This window comes from Daktulosphaira vitifoliae, unplaced genomic scaffold (assembly GCF_025091365.1).
Source record: "Daktulosphaira vitifoliae isolate Bord-2020 unplaced genomic scaffold, ASM2509136v1 Scaffold_3, whole genome shotgun sequence".
NCBI classification, from domain to species: Eukaryota; Metazoa; Arthropoda; class Insecta; order Hemiptera; family Phylloxeridae; genus Daktulosphaira; species Daktulosphaira vitifoliae.
In genome coordinates this window covers 27,484,575-27,512,316 of record NW_026099574.1, presented here as the reverse complement: position 1 = coordinate 27,512,316, position 27,742 = coordinate 27,484,575, and the positions used below count along the sequence as shown (strand labels likewise).

At 24.6% G+C, this 27,742-nt stretch overlaps 3 protein-coding genes across 7 annotated transcripts; 2 read left to right on the top strand and 1 right to left on the bottom strand.

Annotated features, from left to right (window-relative positions):
• Nucleotides 1-3,394: 3,394 nt before the first annotated feature.
• LOC126903304 (uncharacterized) lies at nucleotides 3,395-15,082 on the top strand. Its single transcript, XM_050681435.1, has 20 exons — nucleotides 3,395-3,680; nucleotides 4,067-4,213; nucleotides 4,537-4,697; nucleotides 4,757-4,839; nucleotides 5,943-6,081; nucleotides 6,140-6,263; nucleotides 6,325-6,473; nucleotides 7,179-7,518; nucleotides 7,586-7,737; nucleotides 8,262-10,108; nucleotides 10,168-10,397; nucleotides 10,503-10,751; nucleotides 10,812-11,019; nucleotides 11,076-11,427; nucleotides 11,491-11,600; nucleotides 11,663-12,391; nucleotides 12,728-12,826; nucleotides 13,933-14,106; nucleotides 14,168-14,278; nucleotides 14,526-15,082. Exons 2-20 carry the CDS (start codon nucleotides 4,131-4,133, stop codon nucleotides 14,601-14,603), a joined length of 5,418 nt encoding a protein of 1,805 aa, XP_050537392.1. The 5' UTR covers nucleotides 3,395-3,680; nucleotides 4,067-4,130; the 3' UTR covers nucleotides 14,604-15,082.
• On the bottom strand, nucleotides 5,343-20,769 carry LOC126903322 (gastrula zinc finger protein XlCGF42.1-like). 5 transcript variants are annotated; one of them, XR_007703459.1, is made up of 8 exons: nucleotides 20,508-20,769; nucleotides 19,767-19,933; nucleotides 19,223-19,320; nucleotides 17,701-17,906; nucleotides 17,457-17,623; nucleotides 16,896-16,977; nucleotides 16,717-16,794; nucleotides 5,343-5,726 (listed from the first exon to the last, which is right to left on the bottom strand). XR_007703459.1 is itself a non-coding variant. In XM_050681467.1 (7 exons), exons 1-7 carry the CDS (start codon nucleotides 20,544-20,546, stop codon nucleotides 5,717-5,719), a joined length of 948 nt encoding a protein of 315 aa, XP_050537424.1. In that variant the 5' UTR covers nucleotides 20,547-20,769; the 3' UTR covers nucleotides 5,346-5,716. The 5 variants fall into 5 exon arrangements, 2 of the variants coding, with proteins under 2 accessions (XP_050537424.1, XP_050537423.1); XR_007703457.1 differs by lacking the exon at nucleotides 5,343-5,726 and adding exons at nucleotides 16,009-16,027; nucleotides 16,521-16,655 and having other exon boundaries at nucleotides 16,717-16,977; XR_007703458.1 differs by lacking the exon at nucleotides 5,343-5,726 and adding an exon at nucleotides 16,454-16,655.
• Nucleotides 20,770-20,845: 76 nt separating this feature from the next.
• Nucleotides 20,846-26,468, top strand: LOC126903323 (pyrimidodiazepine synthase-like). The gene is made up of 6 exons (XM_050681468.1): nucleotides 20,846-21,007; nucleotides 22,020-22,125; nucleotides 24,742-24,961; nucleotides 25,475-25,604; nucleotides 26,056-26,171; nucleotides 26,241-26,468. Exons 1-6 carry the CDS (start codon nucleotides 20,986-20,988, stop codon nucleotides 26,361-26,363), a joined length of 717 nt encoding a protein of 238 aa, XP_050537425.1. The 5' UTR covers nucleotides 20,846-20,985; the 3' UTR covers nucleotides 26,364-26,468.
• Nucleotides 26,469-27,742: the final 1,274 nt, after the last annotated feature.

The window sequence follows — 27,742 nt, the reverse complement described above, 5'->3', positions numbered from 1 at the left end:
AAAAAAAAAAAAAAAAAAAAAAAAAAAAAACACATCATAGTAAAATTAATACCTTCTCCGCTTCGCATCGAAGCTAAAATTACTCAATTTTTTCTTATATCTTTATATGTTGTATTTTAAAAGAATGGTGAAAACTGTCTAAGGGTACTAAACAGCAAAAATACAACCAATTTCAGTTAATTGATTAAATTGTGAACACCCGGGAAAAATTTTAAATCAAACTTTTAGTTCTTATAAGTAAATAATAATTAATTTTTATTATACAATTTTCATAAAGCATATTATAATAAGATATAAGTAAGGAATTATGAATAATTTTAAACTGAAAATTATAATTAGAGTCAAAATAAGTTATGCAAAAATTGTTTACCATTAATGATTTAATCCTAATTTCAGAATAGTGTTAATTTTTTTAGCACCTCTTAACTGCAATACAAATCATCAGTTTTGCAATAAAAATTACATAACAGTCACAAAATCACATTCAAAAACATTTTTGAATTAAATTTAATTCTTAATGGGAATTGTAGTATGACAAATGTGCTAACTTTATTTTCCTAATTTTACAGGAGAGCCAATATAAATAAAAGAAATTTCACCTACATAATACAAAATTTCATTTTCAGAAAAATTTTGTTTTGTAGAGAAATCGTTCAAAAATATCAGTTTTAACGCTAATATTATAATTTTGAACCATTTTTACCATAAGAATTGATGTTTAACTCGTTATTGTCTTTTTAGCAATTTCATGTTATGACAGTGTTCAGTAATAACGAAACTTTTGAAGTAATGTCTTAGTAATTCAGTTATTCTTTTTACCAAATAAAGTATTTCTAACTAAGTTACAATTATTTGAGTAATGGCATAGATTAATACGTTATTTAATAAAATGCTTATTTACAAATATACGATTCCACTTAAGCTTATCAATTTGGGTATGGGTAACTGGGATATTAGTCTCTATATAAATTTTCAGTACACATTCAAAACGGTCTACATATACTGATACTAAGCTGAGTCATATTGGGTCATTTAAATGTAATCTATAAAACATAGTAAAAATCTAAATTTTTATCATGAAATTAACATTTTATTTGATAAGAAAATTGTTTTTCCTCAACAACTTTTGATAAATTACACAATTTTAATATGGGGATAAATCGACAGCGAAGTGATTGGTTTTGTGAAGTAATGGACCAAAGTTTGTCCTAGTCACGTATAATCTGAAATGACGTCTCTTATTACTCTGTAAGACACTTTTGAGTCAAATAATATTTAGTAGACTCTGAATAGAATTTTGTCAATATTCCAAATCTGACCTTATTTTCTGATTGATTCTAGTTTTTTAGAAAATTAATAACTAGTGAAAATCAGTTAATTACGTAATTAATTATTCAAAAAGAAAAATTATTTTAACCGAAAAATTCTATGTGAAACTCGCATAGGTTCTATTTAACAAATACTTGAGATCTATATCTTAAGTTTAACTCACTATATTTGGTCTTCAATTTTGACAGTCATTTTACAAAAATTAAAGCTGAACTTTTTTTTATAACTTTTTATTTTGCTTTTACCTATAATTATAATTTTTTCATGATTTTGGGACATTTTATAAGGATTTCAAAAATTTAATTTATATGTTTTTAGCATAACTATAAATAGTAAAAAATGCGAAAAGCTCAAAATTTCGTTATAACCACAATATTTTTGTAATAACTTTCTTTAATCCTAAAAATAAATTATGTGACAGTATTCTAAATCATTTTTGAAATTGAAAAAAATAGTTTAATTAGATTTCATGTATCATCCAAAAAATAGACTAATAAGAGTCATTTAAGTTTGAATATACATTGTAACACCATTTTTGATCAGATAAATGATAGTTAGAGGTTGTAACCCCCCCCCCTCGATACAATTAGCGGTGTTTTAATTTTTTAGAGACGCAGAGTAAAAATTGATTGATGACATTTTCTTTTAACTCGTTGACATTTTGATATATTGATGTCTTAATCAATGCAGAGGAAAATATTTTGTTAAGCAATAAAAGGTCAATCAAAAAAATTGTTAAATAGTAATCCCTTCTCCGAAATTATTTTCTAATTATGCCATTGATTGTAACTATTTTGTAATGCATTTCTTTTTATATATATACTAATATAATTTGTTACTTATCTGAGTAAGTAACGAAATAGCAATTTCATTACATCATTATTTTATAACTAGAAACTTAACGTAGTTAATTTTTAAATGTAACCAGTAAGTAACTTACCCAACATTGCGTTTGACTACAATTATGTCATCAAATTTTGGCTTATAACCAGTGTCACAATTGAGAAAATAGATTTATAAGTATAAGTATAAGTACTTTTTTTGGCTATATGTTATTATACAAAAACATATAAAAGAGTGAAGGAAAACTATTGAAATATTTCATATTTATACATACAATACATACATATAAAAATGTTATATCATTTTAGAAACTGAAAAGTATTGATTTTTCACTTCTATGATCAATATTGGTAACAAAGGCTAATTTGTGAGTTTTATGATGTGGTTACTAATGATGGGCATTTCTCGAGAAAGTTATTTTTGGTAATTTTAAAGTTGTCTTATAGATAACTACGACAGTGATGGAAAAGTACTCATCACTAGTAATCACCTTCTAAAATTACGATAAACAAATTAATTTATATTTTTCATTGAGCGATTACATAAGAATTTAAATTAGGACGTTAAAATTATTCTTGCATCAGACCCTAAAAGTTTAAACTGACTATAGTTAGTATGAAAATTATAAGCCAAAAATTATACTTAAAATTTTATAGTATGATAGTTATTGTTTGTAAGCAATTATCTGAGATTTATGCTTAGGCAGAATAATAGTTAAATTAATAGAAGTTCATTCAGAAAATATACGAATAAAAATTAATTAATGATGAATTTTCGGTTTAAACATTTAATGTTACATCAAATATGTGCTTTATTGAGGCCCTAGTGAGTAAATTTTCGTATACTATTAATTGATGGGGTCTTAAGAGAAAATCCTATTTTTTATTTGTATATCTGGTCCTATTACTAGTTTGTTTTTATTCGTTAACATTACTATAATGAAGCTATTATATTTTATACTATTTTTAAATACTTTTTTTTCTTTTAAAAATTAATTTTTATATTTTTGAAGTAGCACAATTTTGATATTCTCATTGCACTTCTTGTCCAGTAGTCAAGTTGAACTGACAGGACATTGTCCATCATATTTAGATCTAACTATGACGCATCCCGTTTGTTTACACAGGATGGTGATGACACCATATAACGGCAACGTCGCCTGGTCCATGTTGCCTGTTCGACACAGGAACAAAACATTTTTATCATTAAATTCTCTGCGCGTGTGTGCCTTTATTTTTAATGTGTATTGTGTGTGTATGTGTAAATGCATGTCTTGTGTTTATGTTTTCAGAGACAAAATTTAATTTTTATTTAATTTCACTGAATCATTCATTATCCAATTTGTTATTTTTATATACGTTTATTTAATTTTTTTGTCTTTAGTTTATTATTACTTTAAGATAGTTGTTTGAAATGATACTCAATTATTTATACTGTCGTTGCTGCAGCGCGACAGTGGTGGATATACCCCGAATTTTCTTCAATGCATCTAATGAGTTTTATTGCAAGTATGAATGCATTCTACATTTAAACTCACATTTTTTATATTTTATCACTTTTTTTTAAATACAAGTGAAGATAAGTACTTATTATTAAATCTATCAAATTTAATCTCTCAACGTAAACAAAAGTTCGAATTTTTTTGTTATTTTATTTTAGGATTGAAGCAATTTTTATTTCTATATAATTATAATTTTTTGTTTAAATATTTAAAAATTATTATAAGTAATGTTAATGACTTAAATCATATTTATAATCAATTATAGGAGAAATAGCGTTCATTAAAAATGTTCACAATTATGATTGAATTCATTTGAAAATTTACCATCTATTAACTTTAATCTTATGTGTTCATCACATAGTTTGTGTCATGTATATGAATTTAATTGTTTAGCTGACCTAAAGTGAGCTATTAGTAGACGTTGTATGAGGACTGTGATAGCTGGTGTACCATTATAATGTCATCTTTGAATGGTTTAGAAACAAGAAAACGTAAACAACAAAATAAAGAAGATTTTTTAATAGAATCAAACACAAAAAAGTAAGAATTTATTAATAATGTAGTTTGGGAAATCTATGAATTTCTTTGTAGTGCTATTATAGTTTACTTTATTAATCCTAAATTTTCCAATCATAATTAACTTGAGATTACTGTTAATTTCTTAGTACTAGATAATATTTTATTGTATTGATTAAACTAAATTGATATATGTTTTATAAGTAATATTATATAAGTCTTAAGTGATTTCAGAAAAGTTATTTCACTACATTTAATAAATTAACTATAAAAGAGACCAAAAGTTTGTCTATGTGCAAAACCTTAAACATTTAATTGTTTATTAATCTATGCATTTAACAATAAAGAATCAAAGTTCAAGCTCAGCGCAAGTTTGCCCAAAATGCAGTTATACCTATAAGCTCACAACAAAAACCAGTTCAATCTCCATTAGTATCTAATAATGTGGTTAAACCTCCTACCAAAAGACCAAATACAGAAGACTTTCTTACATTTCTTTGTTTTAGAGGTAAAGTATGATTAATATTCATTATATTTCTTTTTATTTATTTATATCAATAAATTTAGGTACAAGCTTATTACCTCCACGATTAGATTTTTTTAACAAACCTCAACGTTCACTTACAGCTCAAGAAATTGCATCAGGAAAGGTAAACTTTACTATTTAAGAAAAAAAAAATGTATTACTTAATTCATTATTTTCTTAATATTTAACTTTTATCTAAGTTTTCTTAGTTATTGAAATTTAAATACTGTAATTTTGTTGTATGTTGGATTTTTACAATTAGTTATGAAAAAAATGTATTTAAATTATTAGTATTTTATATACGAATAGCATTGAAGTTCATATAAAAGTATTAAAATTTTACAAGTTATTTGTATTTAATTTTTTTTTTAATTAACTAGTATTTAAGTTTTATAAGTCAATATGGTCAATATAACCATTGTTTTGTTTAAGTCATGTGGGTAATATTTACCAGATAATTTGGGACTGGTTGTCTTAAATGATACAGTCTACTTATTTTTAACCATTATAATGATCTTCCAGACATTTTTCGAGTTACCTTATTAATATAAATATTCAGCAGTGAATGGTATGATTTCAATATTTAATTATTATTGATGAAATAAATTTGTTAATATTTAAGCTAATATAAGTATAAATGCAATAATTGCCATTTTATATTCAATAAAAAGAAAAATATTTTTCTACACTGTTTGCCAAATGACCTCCATTAAAATATATTAATTTTTGTAGTTGTAACTGCAAATTGTGCAAAACCTTTTACAAACAGACATTCTTTTAATCTTGTTCCAAAAGTTTTGTTTAAGGGGTTCTTTACTTCCTCATTACTGCATTGCAATTTGCCCATGTTTTAGTCAATGAAGACATTTTTTCAGCAAGACAAGGCAGCAGCCATCCATAAATTATGATATTTCTGTGAACACTTTGGTTTCAGGCTGCATCATTTCATAAAATATTTTAAGAATAATGAAATATTGAAATAATTTTGTTTCATTACCAGATCATGTAAATCTAGAAAAAAAATGATTTTGCCATATATATATATATATTGTTTTAATACAAATCAAATTTTGATAAAATTGTTAAATACTCATAGATATTATTACATAATAATAATAATAATATTATTATTAGGTATTTTAAATTTGTTATGCAATCTTAATAATAAAACATTGATATAACAAAAGTTTTAAATATAAAAATAAATCTAATTATTTATTACTATAGAAAAGAAAAAAAAGTATTTCAACCCAGCCAACCAAAAATTTGGTTGATAATCAAGTTAGCAATGGTTCTAATGAAAAAAAGAAAGTGAAACAAATTATTCCTCAAACTAAATACCCATTATCAAAACTTGGACAAAAAGGTACTTTAATGATTTCATTTTACATGTTTTATTATTTAAATTTGTGAATAATTCCCAGTTATAGGTCGTAATTTGGTTAGATCTGGATCAAGATTTGCTATTAGACAAGAAGCTATAACTTTGCGTCAACTTGCACTTCGACATGGTACCAAAATAAGAAAAATCAAGCCTCAAATTCAGAAGTATAATTCTTTATTAAGTAAATTTCTTATTAAGCATTTATTATTTTTAATTTATGTTTAGAACTCAAAGTTCTCATAAAGTAAAATATGATATTAAGAATAAAGAAAAGCAACAGTCTCTTGATGGTAAACAAAATAAATTTAAAGGACGTATAACAAGATCAAATTCATTGCCAAATGTATTCGGCCCTGGCATAAACCAACTTCGAGGTATACTGAACAACTTTGATATATATATATATATTTTATTTTTTTTATCGTTTTATTAGTCCATTAAGGGCCATAGCGGCCTCTCCCAAAGAAAAAGGTTTCTTAACCATTTATACTCCGGAACGGGTGGTTAGACCGTCGTCAGAGAGAAGAATGGTGACTAATTACGTAACTAAACTCTCGTTCAGCAAATGAAGCCTTGACCGAGTTTCTAAAAAAGATTCTAATACATTTTTTCTAAAATCTATCATTACTGTGATAATTCAAAAATAGCTTTTAATTTTTATAATTTTATAAAATTAATAATATTATGACTATTTACCATTTACATGACAGAAAAAAATTATCAACACTTTAATGCTGTGTTAGATAAATAGTGTTCATAATTGGTTTTACCCATACTTCTTTACCTCACCAAAAGTCTTTTGGTAGATCAGAGTTTATAAATGAAGGAATAACTTTTGCATTTAATGAAAATATTTTTAGATCGTCTGTTTGATCATCATATTTTACTTTAGCCAGTTTATCTATCATTTTTCTTTTAATTTTCACTGGAATCCTTTCATCAAATAAAGCAAATTCATATATTAAGTATCACAAATGATTGCAAAATTATCTGTATCAAATATCTGAAGTTGTGTTTTTGAACCACCTTAATATATATATATATGTAAATTAGTTACTTTATTAGTTTAATTATTATAGATGATAAAGGTAAATGGTGTAAGGGCAAAACCTCTTCAACGACATCTAAAGATTCTGACATTGAAGAAAGATCATCTAGGAAGAAAAGTTCATCTAAAACTGTTGAATGTCGTAGTAATAGTTTGATAGATATTAAACAAAATGATTCAAAAGCAAATTCTAACCATAGAAAAACCAGAAGCTTAGTTTTGAAACACCATGAAAATTGTAACAAGAATTTAGAAATATTTGACAAAAACACTAAGACTGCATCATCTAAGTTTAAATCTAGGAATATAACTGAAACAAAAATAATTCTTGATAAACATAAAGTTAGTAATGACAACAGAAGTTTTGATATGTAAGCTGAAAATTTAAATTAATAATAACTTAAATAAACTTTAAATAATTATGATATTTCTGTCTAGAATGGTCCGTTCAAGGCCTCCCAGAAGAACTAAGGAAGCAGCAACTATATTCATGGATATGTTGAAAAAAGATATACAATGTTCTAATGAGAAAGAAGGTGATTCATCTTCTATAGAAAGTTTTCCTGAGCTGCCAAATATAAAAATAAAGGGTAAGTAAAGTATTTATTATATTTATAAAATTTATGATAAAAAACAGAAATTGTAAGTTTTTATTGTTTATGTAAAAGAATGATAATCATTCTTATAGTTCATTCATATAGTCAATATAATTTTCAGTAATTTATTATTATTATTATGACACTATTATAAAGAACTTGCTTCAATATTCATAGTATTTATGTATTAAGTTTGCTAATTTTTTTAAAATGGTATAGCTTTTAACAAAAAAAGTCTTATTGAGTTTGTAACATTGTTAGCGCCTTAATAGCTGATGATATATATGAATTTTAGAACTGTATAGTCATGTAAGATTGTCAAGAATAATAACTTAAATAATCTATACTATTCATGTTTAAATATAAATTTAAAATTATAAATTTACTTGTTTAACGTAAAAGCTATTTAACTATTATTAGTTAATTCTTTAACTATTAAGATTTATACACATTTTTATGATCTTGTTTTATTTTGTTTAAATATATAATACTTAAAATTTTTAATACCTATATTTTAGAAGCAAAAGAAACAAAGTTGAGTGCAATTGTTAAAACTAAACACCCATCAGTTACACAGGTGCGTTCAAAACAGAGCTCATGTAAAAGAAATTTAAGGCCTCGTCGCTCATCTACTGTACTTGATGATTATATAATGACTGATTCAGAAGATGATGAAACTTCTGGCCATAAAGTAGATATTAATAGCAAAAAATCTAGATCAACACCAACAACTAAAGCTGCAGAACCAAAAAAAGTATCTGTAATTAATTCTAATGAAATAGCTGAAAAAAATATTAAATTGAATAAGACTGAAATTAAGACAAAAAAAAGTTTGAACAAAGTAAATTCGGAAAGTAGCTTAGATCATAAAGATTTAGTTTCTGATTGTGCTATTTTAAAATGTGGAAAAGATCTTGATATTAAAAAAAATAATGAAAAAAGAAAAGAGAAACCAATTAAACATAAGACTGATAAATTTAATAGTAGAGTAACTGATAGAAATAATTCCATAGAATTAGCTAATAATTTGTCTTCTAAAGATTTACACAAAAAAGAAGATCAAAAAGGGAAAAAAACAAATTTAGATTTGTATAATAATAATAAGAAAAAATCGATACCATCATCTGCAATGTTCACTAATAATGCTAGTCAAACAAAAGATGAGCTCCTAGAACAAATGGCAGCTAATTTTGTAAACAAACATTTAGAAAATGATGATATAGAAAGTAAAAAGCTAGCTAACATAAATGTTTTGAGAAAACAATCGCCACCTAATATTGAAGAAGCAAATAAAAAGTCTAAAATAGGAAATATAGATGTTCAATCATTAAAAGGAGAAATTTGTATTGATAATAAAACAGATCAAATTGAAATTATTAATAAAATACAGAAAAGAGAAAATTTAGTGGTTAATGAGTTAGATAAAGTTGAATGTATACTAAATGAATCAGTTAAAAATGTTTTGGGTCCAGAAATAAATGATAATGTCAAAATTAATATACCTGAGTATTTTTCTAGTAAAAGTTTTCAACTACCTAAGTTTAAACAATCTGATGGTTTATCAGTTTTATCAGAAATTTGTAGTGCTCTTCCTAGGTTTAATGAACCATGCGTCTCAAACAAACAATTATTAACCAAGTTATCTATGTCATCTGAAAGTATTAATACAAAATATTCTGATGACAAAAAGGATGAAAAAACTTTTGAAAGTCGTACTATGAAAATTGTTAATTTAGCCAGAAATACCAATGAAAAAAAAGATCTAGCTTCTTGGAGACAGGCTTTTAAAAATGTTAAAGTACCAAAAAATGGTTTAAGTCCAAATGGAAACACCTGGATTAACAAAAAATTAATTGATAATCAAAGTAAGAAAACAGAAATCAGTTGTTCTACTAATGATATTGATCACAAACAAATATTAGAAAACAAAATTCATGACACTCTGAATTCTTCATTGGCTGAAGAAAAAAATATTGAAACTAAACACAGCTTGATTAATCATAATGAACCTAAAATTGATCCAGATAAAAAAGGAAACTCAAATTATTTAACTAAAACAACTATTTTACCCTGTACAAAATATGATCTGAAGTTTGAAAAAAGACTTTCTAAACAACAAAAATCTATGGAAGTAAATATTTTATCACAAGATGATCTAACTCCAGAGAAGAAAATTTTTCAACAAAGAAGGCTATCAACTGCTCAGTCTTGTAGTGGAAACAGTTCTGATGCTTTTTCCCCTGAAAATGAAACGAGTGTTTATGCTTTTCAACCTGATTTACCAGTTTCTAGTACTCCGTTCCGTAGAAATAAGACTCAGTCACCAATTAAATCAAGAACTGTATCACCCAATACATCTATTTCGGTATGTTATAAGATTTACTTAGCAAAATTTGTATAAATTATTGATTCTTTATTTTATAGGTGAATTTTGAAACTGATTTAATGGAAGGGAAATCACAATCTTCTACAAATTCAATAGATATTGAAAATGAAGAAGGTCGTTTGTTTTATATACCTTTACCAGCTGGAGTTCAAACTCAGCCATCAATTCAAGGGGTTACAGTTAAACTTGGTACTGAAGGACCACAAAATAAATTGGTGATGAGTGCGAAATTAGTAACAAAACCTCCTAATTCTACAATATCAATCAGGTACTCATATAATAGTTTTAGAATTTCTTTACATTAATTAATTTTATTCATTATTATTTATTCAATGTAACTAACTTTAATTTTATTATTACAATATAATTTTAGTTCTATATCATCAAAATCGGAACAAAAAATAAAACCCTTATGTGTTAGTAAAATTTCAAATAAGACAACTCCTGTTGGAACTGTTCAACCTACTACTCGTTTAGTTCAACCTACTAAAAACATACCTACAACATCAAAAGAAATTTTTCCATTTAACAAATCAAATTGCAGTGATGAATCAAAAATTTATACTCAACGAAATACAGAGTTGAAACGGATACCAACTGCTGATAAAAAGAAATCCAAAAAGTAATTTTTATTTATTATTAAGTAACTGTTTCTTATATTGATATATATTTTTTTATGAAGGATTGAAAAACGAGTTATTAAAAAAAAAGTTAGTGAAAAAATTTCAAACAAGACAACCATTTTTGAAGAATGTGCTGTTATGGTGGATGCTCCGACTTTTTACCCAACAGAAGATGAGTTTAAAGATCCTTTAGAATATTTTGAAGTTATTAAATTAGTCGCCCAAAAATATGGTATTTGTCGAGTTGTACCACCTGCCAGTTTTAAGGTAAGATATAAATAATAAAATTTTTTTAAATTATTTTTAAATATCTATCTTTTTAGCCTGAATGCAAAGTTAGTGATGATATGCGCTTCACAGCATACAATCAGTATGTTCATAAGATGATGGATCGTTGGGGTCCTAATGTCCGTGAAATGACTGCTATTAAAAAATATTTGGAAACACAATCTATAATTTTATCAAATCCCCCTCTAATTGGAGGAATGGAGCTTGATCTTCCTAGATTATATCATACAGTTCAAGAACTAGGTGGCTTAAAAGAGGTAATTGAATTGGATAAGTGGTCTCGTGTTGCAGATTTGATGAAAATACCAAAAAGTGCTCAAGATCGTGTGACCAAGCTTGATGATATATATTGCAAGTATTTGTTACCTTATGACACACTGAATCCTGGTAATTATGACTTAAATTATTAAATTTTTATTTGTTATAATTTTCTATAATTTTTAATTTTAGATGAAAGACAAAAATTAATGAACGATGTTGATAAAGAATGGAAACAAATATGTCGTAAAGGTGATACAGAAAATGAAATATATGAAGATATTAATGATTGCATTACAAAAGTATTTTATTAGATAAAAAAATAAGTAAAATTAAAAAAATCATTATTTTAAATATTATTTAGGGTCGTAGCATTGCACTTAGTGCGTACTATAGAGTTGCACGTAATACTAGTGCTATGTGGTTTAAAGAAACTCAAACAAACTCAAAGCTTCCTGATCATAGTATTAAAGCAGAAGATGTTGAGTCATTTTATTGGAAACAAGTAGAAGAAAAAAAAAATCATATATGTGTTCTATCAGGTTCCATTGATTCAGGAACTGAAGGTTATGGTTTTCCTACTACCAAGACTGCAACATTTACCAAACATCCTTGGAATTTGAAAGTATTGACAAATAATTCTGCATCAGTTTTAAAATCATTAGGTCCTGTTATGGGTATGACAGTACCAACAATCCATATGGGTATGATATTTTCAGCATGTTGTTGGTATAAAGATCCTCATGGTTTACCTTGGATCGAATACTCACATACTGGTGCAGATAAAATTTGGTATAGTGTTTCGTGTAATGAAAATTCTAAGTTTCGACAAGCTATGAAAACATTATTACCTAGAGCTGTTGCTGAAGGAAAAAATAACCATTCATGGTTAGCTGCTGATAGTGGAATGGTTCCTCCAACTAAATTATTAGAACATGGTGTAACTTTAACTCGGACTATTCAAAATCCTGGTCAATTTTTAATTGTCATGCCAAATGCATACACTTGTAATATTTCTACTGGTTATGTTATATCAGAAAGTGTTTACTTTACACAAAGTGGGTGGTTGAATAATGCTGATAAAATTTTTCAGGTAATAATTAATTCAAATATTATTTATTTATAATTCATTTCAAATAATTATAATTAATATCTCTTTTCCTCACTTTTTATGGTCTATTTAGGAAACCATAAGGGCTCTTTTTAAAGAGATGATTTCTTAATTTTAAATATCCTTCAATAAGATATTAATCTGACCTCAAAGGGAGATGGTAAATCTAAGTACTGATCTAATCTATCAGTAAATAGAGTTGCCTATAAGTTTTAAACCCATGGTTGCGGGTTTGAGATATTTAAAGAACATTTTTCTGAGACTAATTTAATTTTTAATAATTTGGTACTCTTATCTTACTAATCATAATTAATTTAGGATTTACAAAGAAACTGCGAACCAGCAGCTTTTTCTTTTGAGAAACTCCTTATAAATATGTCAACAGATTCTAGAACACCACATAATATTCTAATGCAGGTAAGTTTCTGATCATTGTTATATTATTATTATTTTATTAGCTTCGATACAAAGCTGAGAAGGTATTAATTTTACTATGATGTGTTTTTTTTGTGTCTGTTACCACTTTTTCTCAGCTCTCACCAAACCATTTCTTTCAATAATATGACAAAAGATCACAAATTGTATCTAGTCGAAGAAATTACACTCAAAAATTGAAAAAAGTTCCCTCGTTCCCCGTAAATGGGGGAAATCTCCAACAAAATTACAAATTTAAAAATCGATAATTTTTGCAATTTTTTTTCTTAAAACTGTCATAACTTTTTTAAAAATGATCAAATCAATGTAATTTTATTTTTATAATTTTGACCATTTACCTGCCCACGGGGGATTTAAAATGACAACTTTTTCACAAAAAATTAACTTTTGAAAGTGTTCTGGAAAGTCTGACACTTTTATATATATCTTAAATTAAAGCTAATGTAATGTACTTTATTATGGAAAAAAAAAATTTGACCTTTGGACTTGTCTTCATGGTGAAAATGGCTACCAAATGATGTTTTTGTGTAAAAATTCTCGATTTTATTTTTTACATTTTTAACTTTATAATGCTATAACTTATTGAAAAGTGTATGGATTAATACAATTTTTTTATGAGAAATAATATTTATATTCCTCTTTCATTCGATATACTTTATCATAATCAGGATATAAATAAAGAAATAGCAGATTATGTAGCTTTTGAAATAATCCACCAATTTTTTAAAATTAAACAATATCTAATGATTTACATTGAAGCGTTTTTTATAATACTGATTTTAATTACTGTCAGATATCATTATACTTGATCTAACTATGCAATGTTACTACTGTGACGCGACCTCTTTGTGCTGGGTTTTTAAAAAATGATTTAACAATTTTGACTCCACTTTCTGCTTGGCCATTGCTTTGTGGATGGTATGGTGATGATGTCTTATAATCTATATTATAAGACATTTGGATTCTTTCAAGTGGTATATTATAAATATAATATACAATATATTTTCATGAATGTATTTATATAATAGGAATAGACTATAAAAATAAATATGTTGATTCTTTATATAGTATACTTTTTTTTTTAATAGTTACTTAATACATTGAGTAACATGAGAGATTGTGAAATAGCACTAAGAAGTCAACTAGAAGATTTAGGACTCAAAACTTCAGAACGTATTCAGTTGTCAATTACATCAAAGTTAACTGAGCAAAATGATGAGTATGAATGTGATGTTTGTCATTCAATTCTTTATGTATCAATGGTAAATAATTGCAATTATTTAATTGAATGTATTTTATAAAAAGCTTAAAAAAATTTTTTAGGTGCACAATTCACACGAAGACTGTGATTATTGCTTAAGACATGGAATAGAAATTTTAGCAAAAAAGCATAATCAACTAAAATTTTTTAAATTTATGTATACTTTAGATGAGGTAAGTTAATATTTAAAAACAATTGTAAATAATTTGTATTTCCTTATAAATGAATAAAACTAATTTTCTCTTTCATATTAATTTTCTTCTAGAAATGTATAATTTATATAGAATTTTAATATTTTCACTTTTAAAATTCATATACTTCTTAATAAATAATTTTTTGTGTAAACCTAACTACTAAATGTAATAAACATTCAAACCATTTTTTTTTTTTTTATTAAATTAGTATTTAAATTTATTTTAGAATGAATTGGACTCAATTATAGTGAAGTTGAAGGAAAAAATGGAGTCAAAGAAGAAGAAGTTAAAAAAAAATATATGAAAATTGTATTAATTTTTAATAAGCCTTTAAGTTACACATAGATTTAGTACCTATTTTATTACTCTATGTCAAGAGTAAATATTAAGACTTAATTCCTTTGTCGTATGTTCCAACATTTGTGATTTTTTTATTATTACTTTGATTTTATATTTTTACAATTGTACAAATTGTGTTCATTTGGTCTCAGAAATTTGTTAAGTATTGTAGCAAATTTTTGTACTTAATAGGTAGTAGAATATTGTCAAGTTTATAAGTTGTGTGCTAAAAATAGTCTTTACATTTGTATTTTCTTAATCTGTGTAGAAATTTAAATTAGTTATTGAATTTAGAAAGACAAATACAATAAACAAGACAATTGATTTAAAAAATTCTTCTGTCTATAGAGTGGAACATATTTAACTGACAACTGTTATAACTTTTGTTGTATTTTTTTTTAATTAATTTTAACAGACTTGATTACATTCTAAACTTATATCATTAATTATTTTCTATTATATAAAAAAATTAATTATTTTTTTTGGATATTTTGAAGAGACATTTTAGACATTGCCATAAGTTTTTAAAATTTTAATTTTTTTTTCTATAGTATCTAACAGTTATCTGTGTTATTAAGAAAATGATAGAAGTAATCCCATATTATTCATATTACCTATTTAATACACCTATTATTAGTTTTTTTCAATGAAAATGATTAATTATCATTTTTATTGCTTGATGTTGATCAATGCTTGAATTTGAAAAGCCCCATTTGAAGGCTGAATAAATAAGAGTATGTAATATAAAATTTTTTTGTTTATANAATAAGAGTATGTAATATAAAATTTTTTTGTTTATAACTAATATACCTTTGTAGATATTTGGTTAAATTTTTAGGGGACTAGTATAATACTTAAAAAAGTAAACTACAGGAATACTTTTCTCAAATCGACCATTTTGTCTAATCAAACAAACCTACTGTACAATATATATTATATTACCTAATGAGTTAAATATTTTTCAATTTTAAAGTTAAAGTAAAATAGGCAATATTAATTAAAAATATTTATAATCAAAATAAATAAGTTACTATAATATTTGAAGTAATACTTTAATTCTAGGGAGGCTAACGGGAAGACTTAAATATAATTAACCATTCAAAAATTAATAAGTAAATAATACTAAAATATTAAAAAAAAAAAAAAAAAATTAATTTTCTAAATTATTAATATTTTAAAAGAAATTTAGTGGTCAAGATAAATCAGTCACTCTGTATGTGACACTAATTAATATAAAATATTTTCTTAACATAATTTTTATTTTAAGTGAAATCAAGTGACTTGTGCTAAAAATATCACTATGTATATATATGTGTGTGTGTGTCCCATGATTTTTAGACAAATCCACATACTTTTCTTATTGCAAATAGTGAGAACAATGTGAGAAACCTAATATTAAATCATAAATTATATTAAGAGGCATTTTTAAAAAATGTTCTGAGAGGGAAGTATTGAAATCTCTTCATCTTGAACAGAAGATAAAAATTTCAAACAACCTTTTTAACAAAAACTGCAATAAAATTTAATTATAAGGGCCATAATATTTCATTTTAGAAATCTAAATTTATACTAGTTCTTATAGGATAAAATATTTTAAACCAATATGCTTAAAAATTATAAAAATAAACTCACTACTTTCGTTTAATTCCACATATACTGTAGATTTTTATTTTTTTGCTCAAGATCTTTTTCTAAATGTATCATATTCATTTAAAAAAATTAGGTGTGTTACATACACATTCTTAATTGGGAAATTTGTGACATTTGATAAAAATAATTTGATACTTTTTTGGTTTCAGTATTAGAAGAATTTATTATTAAGTTAATAATGTATAAAAATATAAATTAATTACAAGACAAAATAAAAAATTTAAATTAATACCTTGATATGATATCAAAATTTTTTCAATAATACACATTTTCTTCTTAGAAAGGAGATTTATCTAGTTTATTTTTAAATTGATTTTAATTCTATTATATGATAAATAAATTTCAAAATTATTTTCCATTGATAAATCTAAAATTAAATATCAGTTTTACCATGTTTTCATAATTAAATATTGTAAAAAATTACTTACTTATGATAAGAAAAATTTGTTTTTGAATGAATGTTACGTACATGTTTTGTTAAATTACTTTGATTGTTAGAAGTATGGCTACAATAAGGACAAGAGTAGGGTTTAAAACGAGAATGAATCACTGTATGACGTTTTAATAATGACATTGATTGAAATGATTTTTTACACAAAAAACATACATGTTTACGCTCTTTATGAACAGTGTTCTGGTGAGTTTTTAGTCGACTTCTAATAGCAAACATAGAACCACATTCTTCACACCTATTTTAAAACATAATTTTTCTATTTTTATTAGCTATCCTTAAAAGCAACGACACACTAAGACAGTTGCAACTGTTCTGAACAATTTGTCTGGTTTTAGCATTTATTAGCAACATGCATATGAAAATGACATTTGTCACAATACCACTTGCGCTGTATCTACTATGTTGTATGTTATTAAATCATTCCATATCATAGTTTGACAGCTTTGTCATTTTCAATCAATTCACATAAGCAAAAATCACAGGACATTGCAACCGTAGTGTGTTGCTTCTAAGTTAAGTAAATAATAATTTAAGGTATATATTGTATACATTTTTTATTCCAAAATACTATATGGAAATTTTTCTTAAATAGATCAATAAATGGTCATGCTAAACAATTCTGAAAGTATAACTATTGGAGGAAATTTTCATACTCAAAGAATATTCTTCACTAATTAATTAAATAAAATTTTTTTAAAATTATTTTATACTTACATAAATGGCTTAGTTTGGTCATGTATGTAAGAATGAATATTCATATCTTGTCTGGTGGCACTAACATGAAGACAAACAGAACATATAAATTGTTGCTTAGGATTAGTACTGTGTTTTATTTTTTCATGTCTTTTCATAGAATCGTACAGATAAGTTGTATAGGCACACTATAAAATGTTTAAAATTAACAAAATAATTTTAATATATAAAGAGAGAAATGAAATTGGTATTTAAAAGTTATTACCAATAAACAAGAATATTTTTGCTGCTTAGTGTGATTCGCATTTATATGTCTTTCTAAATTATACTTGTCAAAAAACGTTCGAGTACAATAATTACAAAAATAGTTACTTGTTTCCATATGACGTTTTAAATGTTTTTTTAAATCACCTTTTCGAAAAGTTTGATATTTGCAAGTTGAGCATTTATAAACATCATTTTTGTGTATAGCTTATAAATTTAAGAAAATTAATATTAGGCCAACAATATAATCATAATTGTTATGTAAAAAGTTAATTTTTGAAAAGATAAAAAAATCTTAAATATACTTAATACAAGGTAATTTATTATTTTTTAAAAAGTTTGCTGTACAAAAGGAACACTTTTCCTTATGTTTATTTCGTATCTTAACTCACTATCAATATATATATATATATAGATGTTCACAATGTTTTGACAAATCTGCTAACTTTTGATTTACTAAATATTTTGTGTTACTTTTAAAAAAAATAAATTATGCATTTTTAGACTATGTTAAAGTTATATGTTTTATTATATATTTTTATAAAAATTGTGATGGTTCAATAAAAATTTTAGGACAAGTACCTATTGAGTTACAAGCATTTTATTACATAAAATAGATATATAAAATTGAATATAAATTATTTACTAGATCAAAAGTTATTAGTTTAGTCAAATGATTGTGGACCATTTGTATACATACAGTATGATATCTATGTCATACTCAAGAAACATTACTTGCCAGAAGACCTCTAATATTTTTAAGTGACAACTTTTTAAAAAATTGAAAATTTTATTTTCTTTATTTTATTTGCTTAGCTTCCATAGAATATAAAAATTAAATAAATCAATGAATTCTAGCTGTAATTTTAATTATATCAACATTTATAATAGTTGTCAACATGAAGTCTTACACTATATAAATAAATAATAATGAAAATTACTTATATATACAGAGTGATTTTTTTATTATGAACCACATAATTAGTTGAAAAATTTAAAATACTATTAATTTGTTTAATAGTTTTTTCAAATGATCATACAAATTAACTAATGTTATTATTAGATAATGATCCAATTAAGAAAAAAACTGATTCATAATAAATTTTAGACCAGTATTTTGGGGGTTATTAATATTTTTATACCTAGGTGAAAGAAGTGAAGCCCAATTATGTCTAGTGATAAAAATAATAACACAGGGGTCTCACATACAGTTAATATTTTTAAATGCAAATAACTTCCACATTACTCATCTAAAAGTTGTTAGCAAATAGTTATTTTTTTAGAGGTAGATCATTATCTAATAAATAAACTAGTTAATAATGTATGTTGCCATTTAAAAAAAATTTAAGTTGGTACCCTTTAAATATAAGGGAATGAACATAAAAAATACTTAATGATTGATAAATTGAGAAAACATGGACCTAAAAGAAACAAATAAAAAATTTATCAATATTATTTTTGTTTTTGATTAATTTAATCATTTTGTATAATATATATATATATATAATTTTGCAAATACTCACTAGTAATTTTTTCCTTGCAACATATATAATTTAATGATTTATTATTAGAAAGTTCATCAGGAATTTGGTTATGACACAACTCAACATTTTCAAAGATGCTGAACAAAAATATAGTTAGAAATGAGTTCATAAAAACTTCATTATACAATAAACATAAAAATCAAATTAAGTTTTTTTCAATACTATCAAAATATCAAATTGTTATAATAAGTAAAAAGTAAAATTTTTCATTTAAATGAGTGAAACTCTTAGAATATGTGATAATAAGCATGGTGGTATTTAGAACAGATCTGATTAAGAAACTAATATTTGATTCAAAATGAAAAATATTCCTTATTGTAAACAGTGCCACAAGAATATTTTTCACGGGGAAAGGATGTCTCAAAAGTGGTTCAAACAAATTTTATAAATGCTTAGTTCCAAGCTTTGGTAACAACTCATACAATATTCAATTTTTTAGACATTTTTGTTAAGAAGTATAATATACCATTCAAAAATCTGATTAATTAAACATATTTTAATACGTTTTATAGAAAATAATTACTTTTTTGTTGAATTTTGAATATATGGTTTATCTAGATTTTCATTTATATCATTTTCACTAATTCTAAGAATATACTCTTGAAGTATATTGAGAATTCTTTCTAGTATAGATTTTTTTAAATCTATGGTTGTTGAAGCACATAGAATACTTTCAAAAGTATGTTTACACTATTAAATAAAATTATTGAATTAAAAGAAAATAATAATAATGGCTATTATTAATTATTACTTAATGTTTAAAGTTAATAAATGTTAAAATAATCAATTATAAAAATAGTTTCTTTGAAATTAGAATGAAAACTTAGTAAATTATAACTATTATAATAGTAAATGTTTAATATTAAATATTATAATAATTAGTGCTATAACTTAATATAATTTTTTTTATCTGTTTTATTATTAAAAACATTATAAAAATATGATTCCAACATTATCTAAGAATGCATAAATTATCTTTTAAAAATATAACACACTATACCTATAGAAATATAAAATATAAGTAAACAGTGGCCTAGTGGTAAGTTTTGATTTTACGTCTAGGATCTAATTATGCACTGCATCTCTATTTTTAAATGTTTACCAATATACTTTTGATCAATCCCCAATGGCTGTGTGTCTAAGTATTTTAGTATAACTTTTTATTAATTAAATTTTTTCACTTTAATTAACTTCTTAAGTTACAAATTTAAATAAATATATGTCTAAGCATAAATTATGATGATAAAAACTACTAAATGCTTACATTTAAAATTGCATCTTCAAGACGGAAATTATTAGTCATTGCCTATTTAATAAACTGTACTACAACAGACGAAAACTATGTTGTACCTACTATAATTTTATTGGTGTAAAAAATGTATATAGATCATGAGGCTTCATATATTTTTTAAATAATATTTATAAAATAACGATCACAAAAAAAATAATTTATTAAGCATAATTAAAGTTAAAAAAACTTTGAACTTCCTAAAGAAATACTTAATAATCACAACATGAATATGAATATTTCCATATTATACCAGTTCGAACAGATAAATTGTTTATTATCTGATAATAGTAACTATTTTATCATTACAGACTACGTTCATATAGTAATGTTATTATTAAGCATGCTTAATTAAGCATCGCATAATCTACTTCATAATCTACTTCACTAAATAATTGTATTAGTTTCTTTTATTTCTTGATTGTGTGGAACAGTGGCTTCTGTATTTATTAAAATGGTAAAGCACTTAGGAAAAGGTAATGTTTATTGTTTTTATTATTTATATCGTCGTTTATACTGCAACATTGCGTATCTAGTTTTTAAAGATTTTCAAGATGATCAAAAAACAAATTTGAATTATACACGCTTTAATAATTTATAGGGATTATTTTATTTACACAACACTCAATAAAACTGAGTCTCACAAAAAAATACAATGATAATTGTTAGACCGAACATCATTTAGCATTAGGTACTGCTTAGAAAGTCGAACATTTTAAATAATATTTCTTTTAATTAATCTTTTTTAATTCAATGAATATAAAATATTAAGCTAGGATACTATACAATATTGGTTAATTTTTCAATATTTAATTTTTTTTTTTATTTGTTTATATACTAAGATTTACTGATTTTTAACTTATGAAAAAAGAATGATAAACTTATGTCAATATTTTAATTTAACAGTGGTCATCAATAGGTAGCCCACAATCTCATGGTCTCTAAAGGCAAATAAATTAAACCTTAAAAAAAATATTTTATTTTTATATTATTTGGAATAGGATAATGAAAAAATAATTTCATAAATTTAGCTTTATTTTAAATTTGTTTTTTTCTTATTATAAAGAATTTTACAATCTTTTAATAAGCAAAACAGTAAATAATAATGATAATCACAAAATTTATTACAAGGAAATAAATAAATATCGTGATGAGAATACTGTTCAATATATTTATACAAAAATTATATTGGTATCTATTTTCAATCTTCTTCTTTTTCCTCGCCTTAATCCCAACTACTTGGGTTTGGCCACCATTATCCTAAATTTCCACTAGATACGATCTCCCACATCATATACACCCATCTATTTTTTGATCTTCTTCTAATTTAATAATTTGGCTATAATTTAGTTTAAATTTCTAGACCAGTTTCTTTTTTCTTATAAAAAATACTTAAAGTAAATAAGTTAAATAACATGGAGTTGATGAGAAGTTGATAAAAGTTAACTATAATAATAAAGCATAAACAATAATATTTATTATTTTTAGATTCTATTGAACCAAAGTTGATACCTGGTAAATACCAGTTTTACACTATGCGTTACTGTCCTTATGCTCAAAGAGTTCAGTTGGTATTGAATGCTAAAAAAATACCGTAAGTTTCTTGTTTTTAGATTTAGTTTTAAACTATATTAAAAATATATTGTAATGAAATCTTATCAAAAAAATTGAAAACAAATGTTTATCTTTTTAAATGATAAATCAAAGCTTTATTTTTATTTTTAGCTATAATTTTTATTAAGAAATTAATAATAAAAATTTCAATCTAAATTAGTATATTTTCTATATTTATAATTAGTTTTAGCTTCGATGCGAAGCTGAGAAGATATTGGTTTTACTAAGATGTGTTTATTTTTTTTTTGTGTCTGTTACCACTTTTTCTCAACTCTCACCGAACCGATTTCTTTCAATGATACGTCAAAAGATCACAAATCGTATCTAGTTGAAGACATTATCCTCAAAAATTGAAAAAAATTCCCTAGTTCTTCGTAAATGGGGGAAACCTCCAAAAAAATTACAAATTTAAAAATTGCTAATTTTCGAAATTTTTTCAATTTATTTTACTTAAAATTGCCATAACTTTTTTAATCAAATCAATATAATTTTTTTTATATAGATGTATGATATCATTACCTTTCATTTGGTATATTTTTTTTTCATATCTGACCTTTACCTGCCCACAGGGGAGGATTTAAAATGACAACTTTTTTACAAAAAATTAATTTTTTCAACTTGACTTTTGAAAATGTTTCGGAAAGTCTGACACTTTTATATATATCTTAAATTAAAGCTAATGTAATATACTTTATAATGGAAAAAAAAAATTTCGGACTTTATTTTATCTTCACGGTGAAAATGGCTACTGAATGCTATTTTTGTGTGAAAATTTTCGATTTTGTATTTTACATTTTTAATTTTATTATGCTATAACATTTTGAAAAATGTATGGATTAATACAATTTTTTCATGAGAAGTTGTATTTATATACATCTTTCATTCGACATACTGATTTTTTAAATTGAACCATTTCCCTATATACGAGGGGGGTTCAAATCTAAAGCTTTATTTTTATTCNCTTTTTAAATGATAAATCAAAGCTTTATTTTTATTTTTAGCTATAATTTTTATTAAGAAATTAATAATAAAAATTTCAATCTAAATTAGTATATTTTCTATATTTATAATTAGTTTTAGCTTCGATGCGAAGCTGAGAAGATATTGGTTTTACTAAGATGTGTTTATTTTTTTTTTGTGTCTGTTACCACTTTTTCTCAACTCTCACCGAACCGATTTCTTTCAATGATACGTCAAAAGATCACAAATCGTATCTAGTTGAAGACATTATCCTCAAAAATTGAAAAAAATTCCCTGGTTCTTCGTAAATGGGGGAAACCTCCAAAAAAATTACAAATTTAAAAATTGCTAATTTTGGAAATTTTTTCAATTTTTTTTACTTAAAATTGCCATAACTTTTTTAATCAAATCAATATAATTTTTTTTATATAGATGTATGATATCATTACCTTTCATTTGGTATATTTTTTTTTCATATCTGACCTTTACCTGCCCACAGGGGAGGATTTAAAATGACAACTTTTTTACAAAAAATTAATTTTTTCAACTTGACTTTTGAAAATGTTTCGGAAAGTCTGACACTTTTATATATATCTTAAATTAAAGCTAATGTAATATACTTTAACATGGAAAAAAAAAATTTCGGACTTTATTTTATCTTCACGGTGAAAATGGCTACTGAATGCTATTTTTGTGTGAAAATTTTCGATTTTGTATTTTACATTTTTAATTTTATTATGCTATAACATTTTGAAAAATGTATGGATTAATACAATTTTTTCATGAGAAGTTGTATTTATATACATCTTTCATTCNTTTTTTATGAGAAGTAGTATTTATATAGATCTTTCATTCGACATACTGTTTTTTTAAATCGGACCATTTCCCTTTATACGAGGGGGGTTCAAATCTAAAAAATGCATGTAGAAAGTAGAACTTTTTCAACTTAACTTTTGAAAGTGTTCCGGAAAGTCTGACACTTTTATATATATCTTAAATTAAAGCTAATGTAATATACTTTATAATGGTAAAAAAAAATTTCGGACTTTATTTTATCTTCATGGTGAAAACAGACATCAAAGTTAATAAAAAAAAAACGATTTTTGTAAAAAAATTATTTTTTATATTTTTAACTTTATAATATTATAACTTATTGAAAAGTGTATGGATCAACATAATTTTTTTATGAGAAATAATATTTTTTAATAATCCCTTTTTCATTCGACATACTTTATCTTAATCAGGATATTAATAAGGAACTAGCAGATTATGTAGCTTTTGGAATAATCCACCAATTTTTTAAAATTAAACACTATCTAAAGATTTGCATCGAAGCGTTTTTTTTTTTGATAGTGATTTTAATCATTGTCAGATATCATTATACTTGATCCAACTATGCCATGTCACCACTGTGCCGTAACCCCCTTGTGCTGGGTTTTTTTAATTATATTTTATTGTTATAGAATAAATTTAATAATTTTTCAAAAACTAGAAAATTTATGTTTTGTTATTACTTTTTAAAATGCATCATAAAAACTTTATACTTAAAATAAAATATAATGACAGATTATACATTATATGCATTGATTGAATATTAACTATTGTAAAATTCAATTATAAGAAATAATAATTTTAGACATGATCCAGTTTTTATAAATCTTACTGAAAAACCAGAATGGTATTTGAAAATGTTTCCTGCTGGTAAAGTGCCAGCATTAACTTACGAAGGAAAATTTTTATCAGAAAGTTTACTTTTAGCTGACTTTTTAGATGAACAACACACTCAAATACCATTATGGTCAAATAGTCCATTACAAAAGATATTAGATAAGATATTCATTGAATCCTTTGGAAAGGTACTATAATATTATTATATTATTAAATAATTAAGATTTTTAATTTTGTAATTTTCTACAAAAATTTGAATAACTACAAAAAACCAACACAAATTATAATCGAGAAACATTTAATGCTAATCAAATTTTACTTTTAAATGTTTAATTGATGTTATTGATTTAAAATTTAACAACCATCTATTTGCAAAATTAAATTTATTAACTCCAAATTGTGCAATTAGATTATCTTATTTAAAAAAAAAAAAGATAAAAAATATTTTCTTATATTTCTTATTGAACATGTATAGTTATATTGAAATATTTTTAATGATAAGTGTTAGTCAAATAGAAGGGTATTTAATCGTTTAGTCCCCTTTATTAATGTACTTATTTTGAACATTTTCACCATACATATTTTATACTTTAAAAACTAAATAATTTTTTATGTTTTCATACATTATTTAAATTGAATAATAATTTTAAGTCTTTTAATACTTAATACTAAAATATATATATGCATAATATTTATTTTAGGTTGCATCAAGCTTTTACAAGTTTATGATGACTGGATCAAAATTAGAGAAAAATAATTTTGATGAGCTTGTAGAATATATAAAACTTATTGAATCTGAATTAAAAATAAGATCTACAAAATATTTTGGAGGTATATAATATATTACTTTAATTCAATTTGTAGACTTCTTGTGTATCTAACTTTTTGTTTTTCAAGATAATAATAAGAGTCATATATTTTTTCTAAAATTTCTTTTAGAATTTTTAATATTAAATAATCAATAATAATTTAGTTAAATATAACACATTTTAGTATCCATGGCAAAACCACATAGGTCCATATATTATTTAAAATTTTTTGAAAGATAGGTCAAATATCCTTATACCACGAAGCTAACAGTTGAAGTAGTTTTTAATGTTCCAAAAATATTTAAAATATTTATTTTGAAATGTATGAAATATATGTTAACATAAAAATAAAAAAGTTGTTTAAATAAGAATTGTGTTGTTTTGCCACATGAGACAATGAAATAAAATAATGAATAACCTGTATTGATTTTCATGTTTAGTTAAGTTATCATTGTAAATTACTTTTTGAATAGGTGAAAGTCCGAAGATGGTAGATTATATGATTTGGCCATGGTTTGAGCGTATTGACTGTATTGGAATTTTTTCAAAAAATTTGTTTATTTTTCCATTTGATAAATTTCCCAAACTTGTAAGGATGTCAAATATTTTCTAACCAATCTTAGAAGGTTATAATAATTTTATAAATTGTTTATTTTAGGCTGAATGGAGAAATGCAATGATTACAGATGAAGCAGTTGCAAGTTATTATTTGTCTCCTGAGAAACATGCTCAACATTTCATTAATAGAAAAGCTGGTTTACCCGCTGCTTTTGATTTTTAGTAAAAAATTTTACTTTAATGATTATATTTTTCACTGTATTTTTTAAATTTATTACCACAAAATATAAGTATTAATAATTGTATGTATTTATTAATATTGAATTTATATTATTGTTTTTTCAATTAGAATTTAGGATACTATTAACTTCTGGAAAGTTAATAGTATCACCCTTACAAATAGCTCTTGTTCAAGAACTATGGCTACATGGTTAACATATTAAGGGCTTTAAACTGTTTTACAAACAGTCAGACAAACTAAGGTTTTGTATTTTGGGTAATGATAAAATAAAAACCAGCTTGTTACTATTATGATAACATTAAGTGATGGTAAAACAATTATAGTAGTCTCAGGATACCTACCATATGAGTTCTCAGACCCAGACAAGGACCTAATAGTACTACAATTATTGTAATATAGAAAAGTTAGAACTTTTATTTAGTATGGATACAAATGTTCATCATACTATATGGAGGAGCAGTAACGTTAATACAAGAGGTGAGGCACTAATGGATATAATTATGACTACAGACCTAAGTATACTGAATAGAGGTAATTAGCCTACTTTAATAATAAGAAACAGGCAAGAAGTCATTGATCTTACAGTTTGCTTAAAAATGTTGATCCAGAAGATAGAAGGGTGAAAAGTGTCCCTTTCTGATCATAGGCACATACACTTCACTTTGAAAATAAATGGAGCACTATAGGAACCCTAAAAGGATAAACTGGGATAACTATAGATCTTTCTCATATCCTAGAAAACCTATAGTTTAGATTAATGTCGGTACAAAGCCTGAAAGGGTCGTAACTGACCTTCAGAATTACATTGTTACAGCATACAAGTAGTACTGTCCTTTGAAAGAAAGGAAGGAAAGACAGGGTGTAGCTTGGTGGAACGCTAACCTGACAAGATTAAGAAAAAGTTCTCGTTAACTCTTAAATAAAGCAATGAAATTAGATTTGAAACAACATTAGGAACATAGGGGTTCTTAAGGACAATACAAATTTGCATCGAAAAAGTTTAAAAAAGAGAGCTGGAAATAGTTCTGTGTGGAATTACAACAATTACCCACAGCTACTAGACTTCTACACTCACTAATAAATAAACTGAACAAAATCTTCGAAGCAATACTATTGCCAGACAATACGTTCACAATGATAACGAGACATTTGTTGAACGTACACTTTTCTGGCTTTAAAATTTACAACAGCTGAAGTACGGAACAAACATATGAATTGTGCTGAGTGCCAGCTAACGAAGAAAGTAATTCCAAGTGGGACAAGATTGGTAATAAATGCTTTCAGCAGTTCTAAAGCTGCAGGCTGTGACGAAATGTTTCCTGTACTTCTACAAGAGGGGCTAGATCTAACCGTCCCCCATT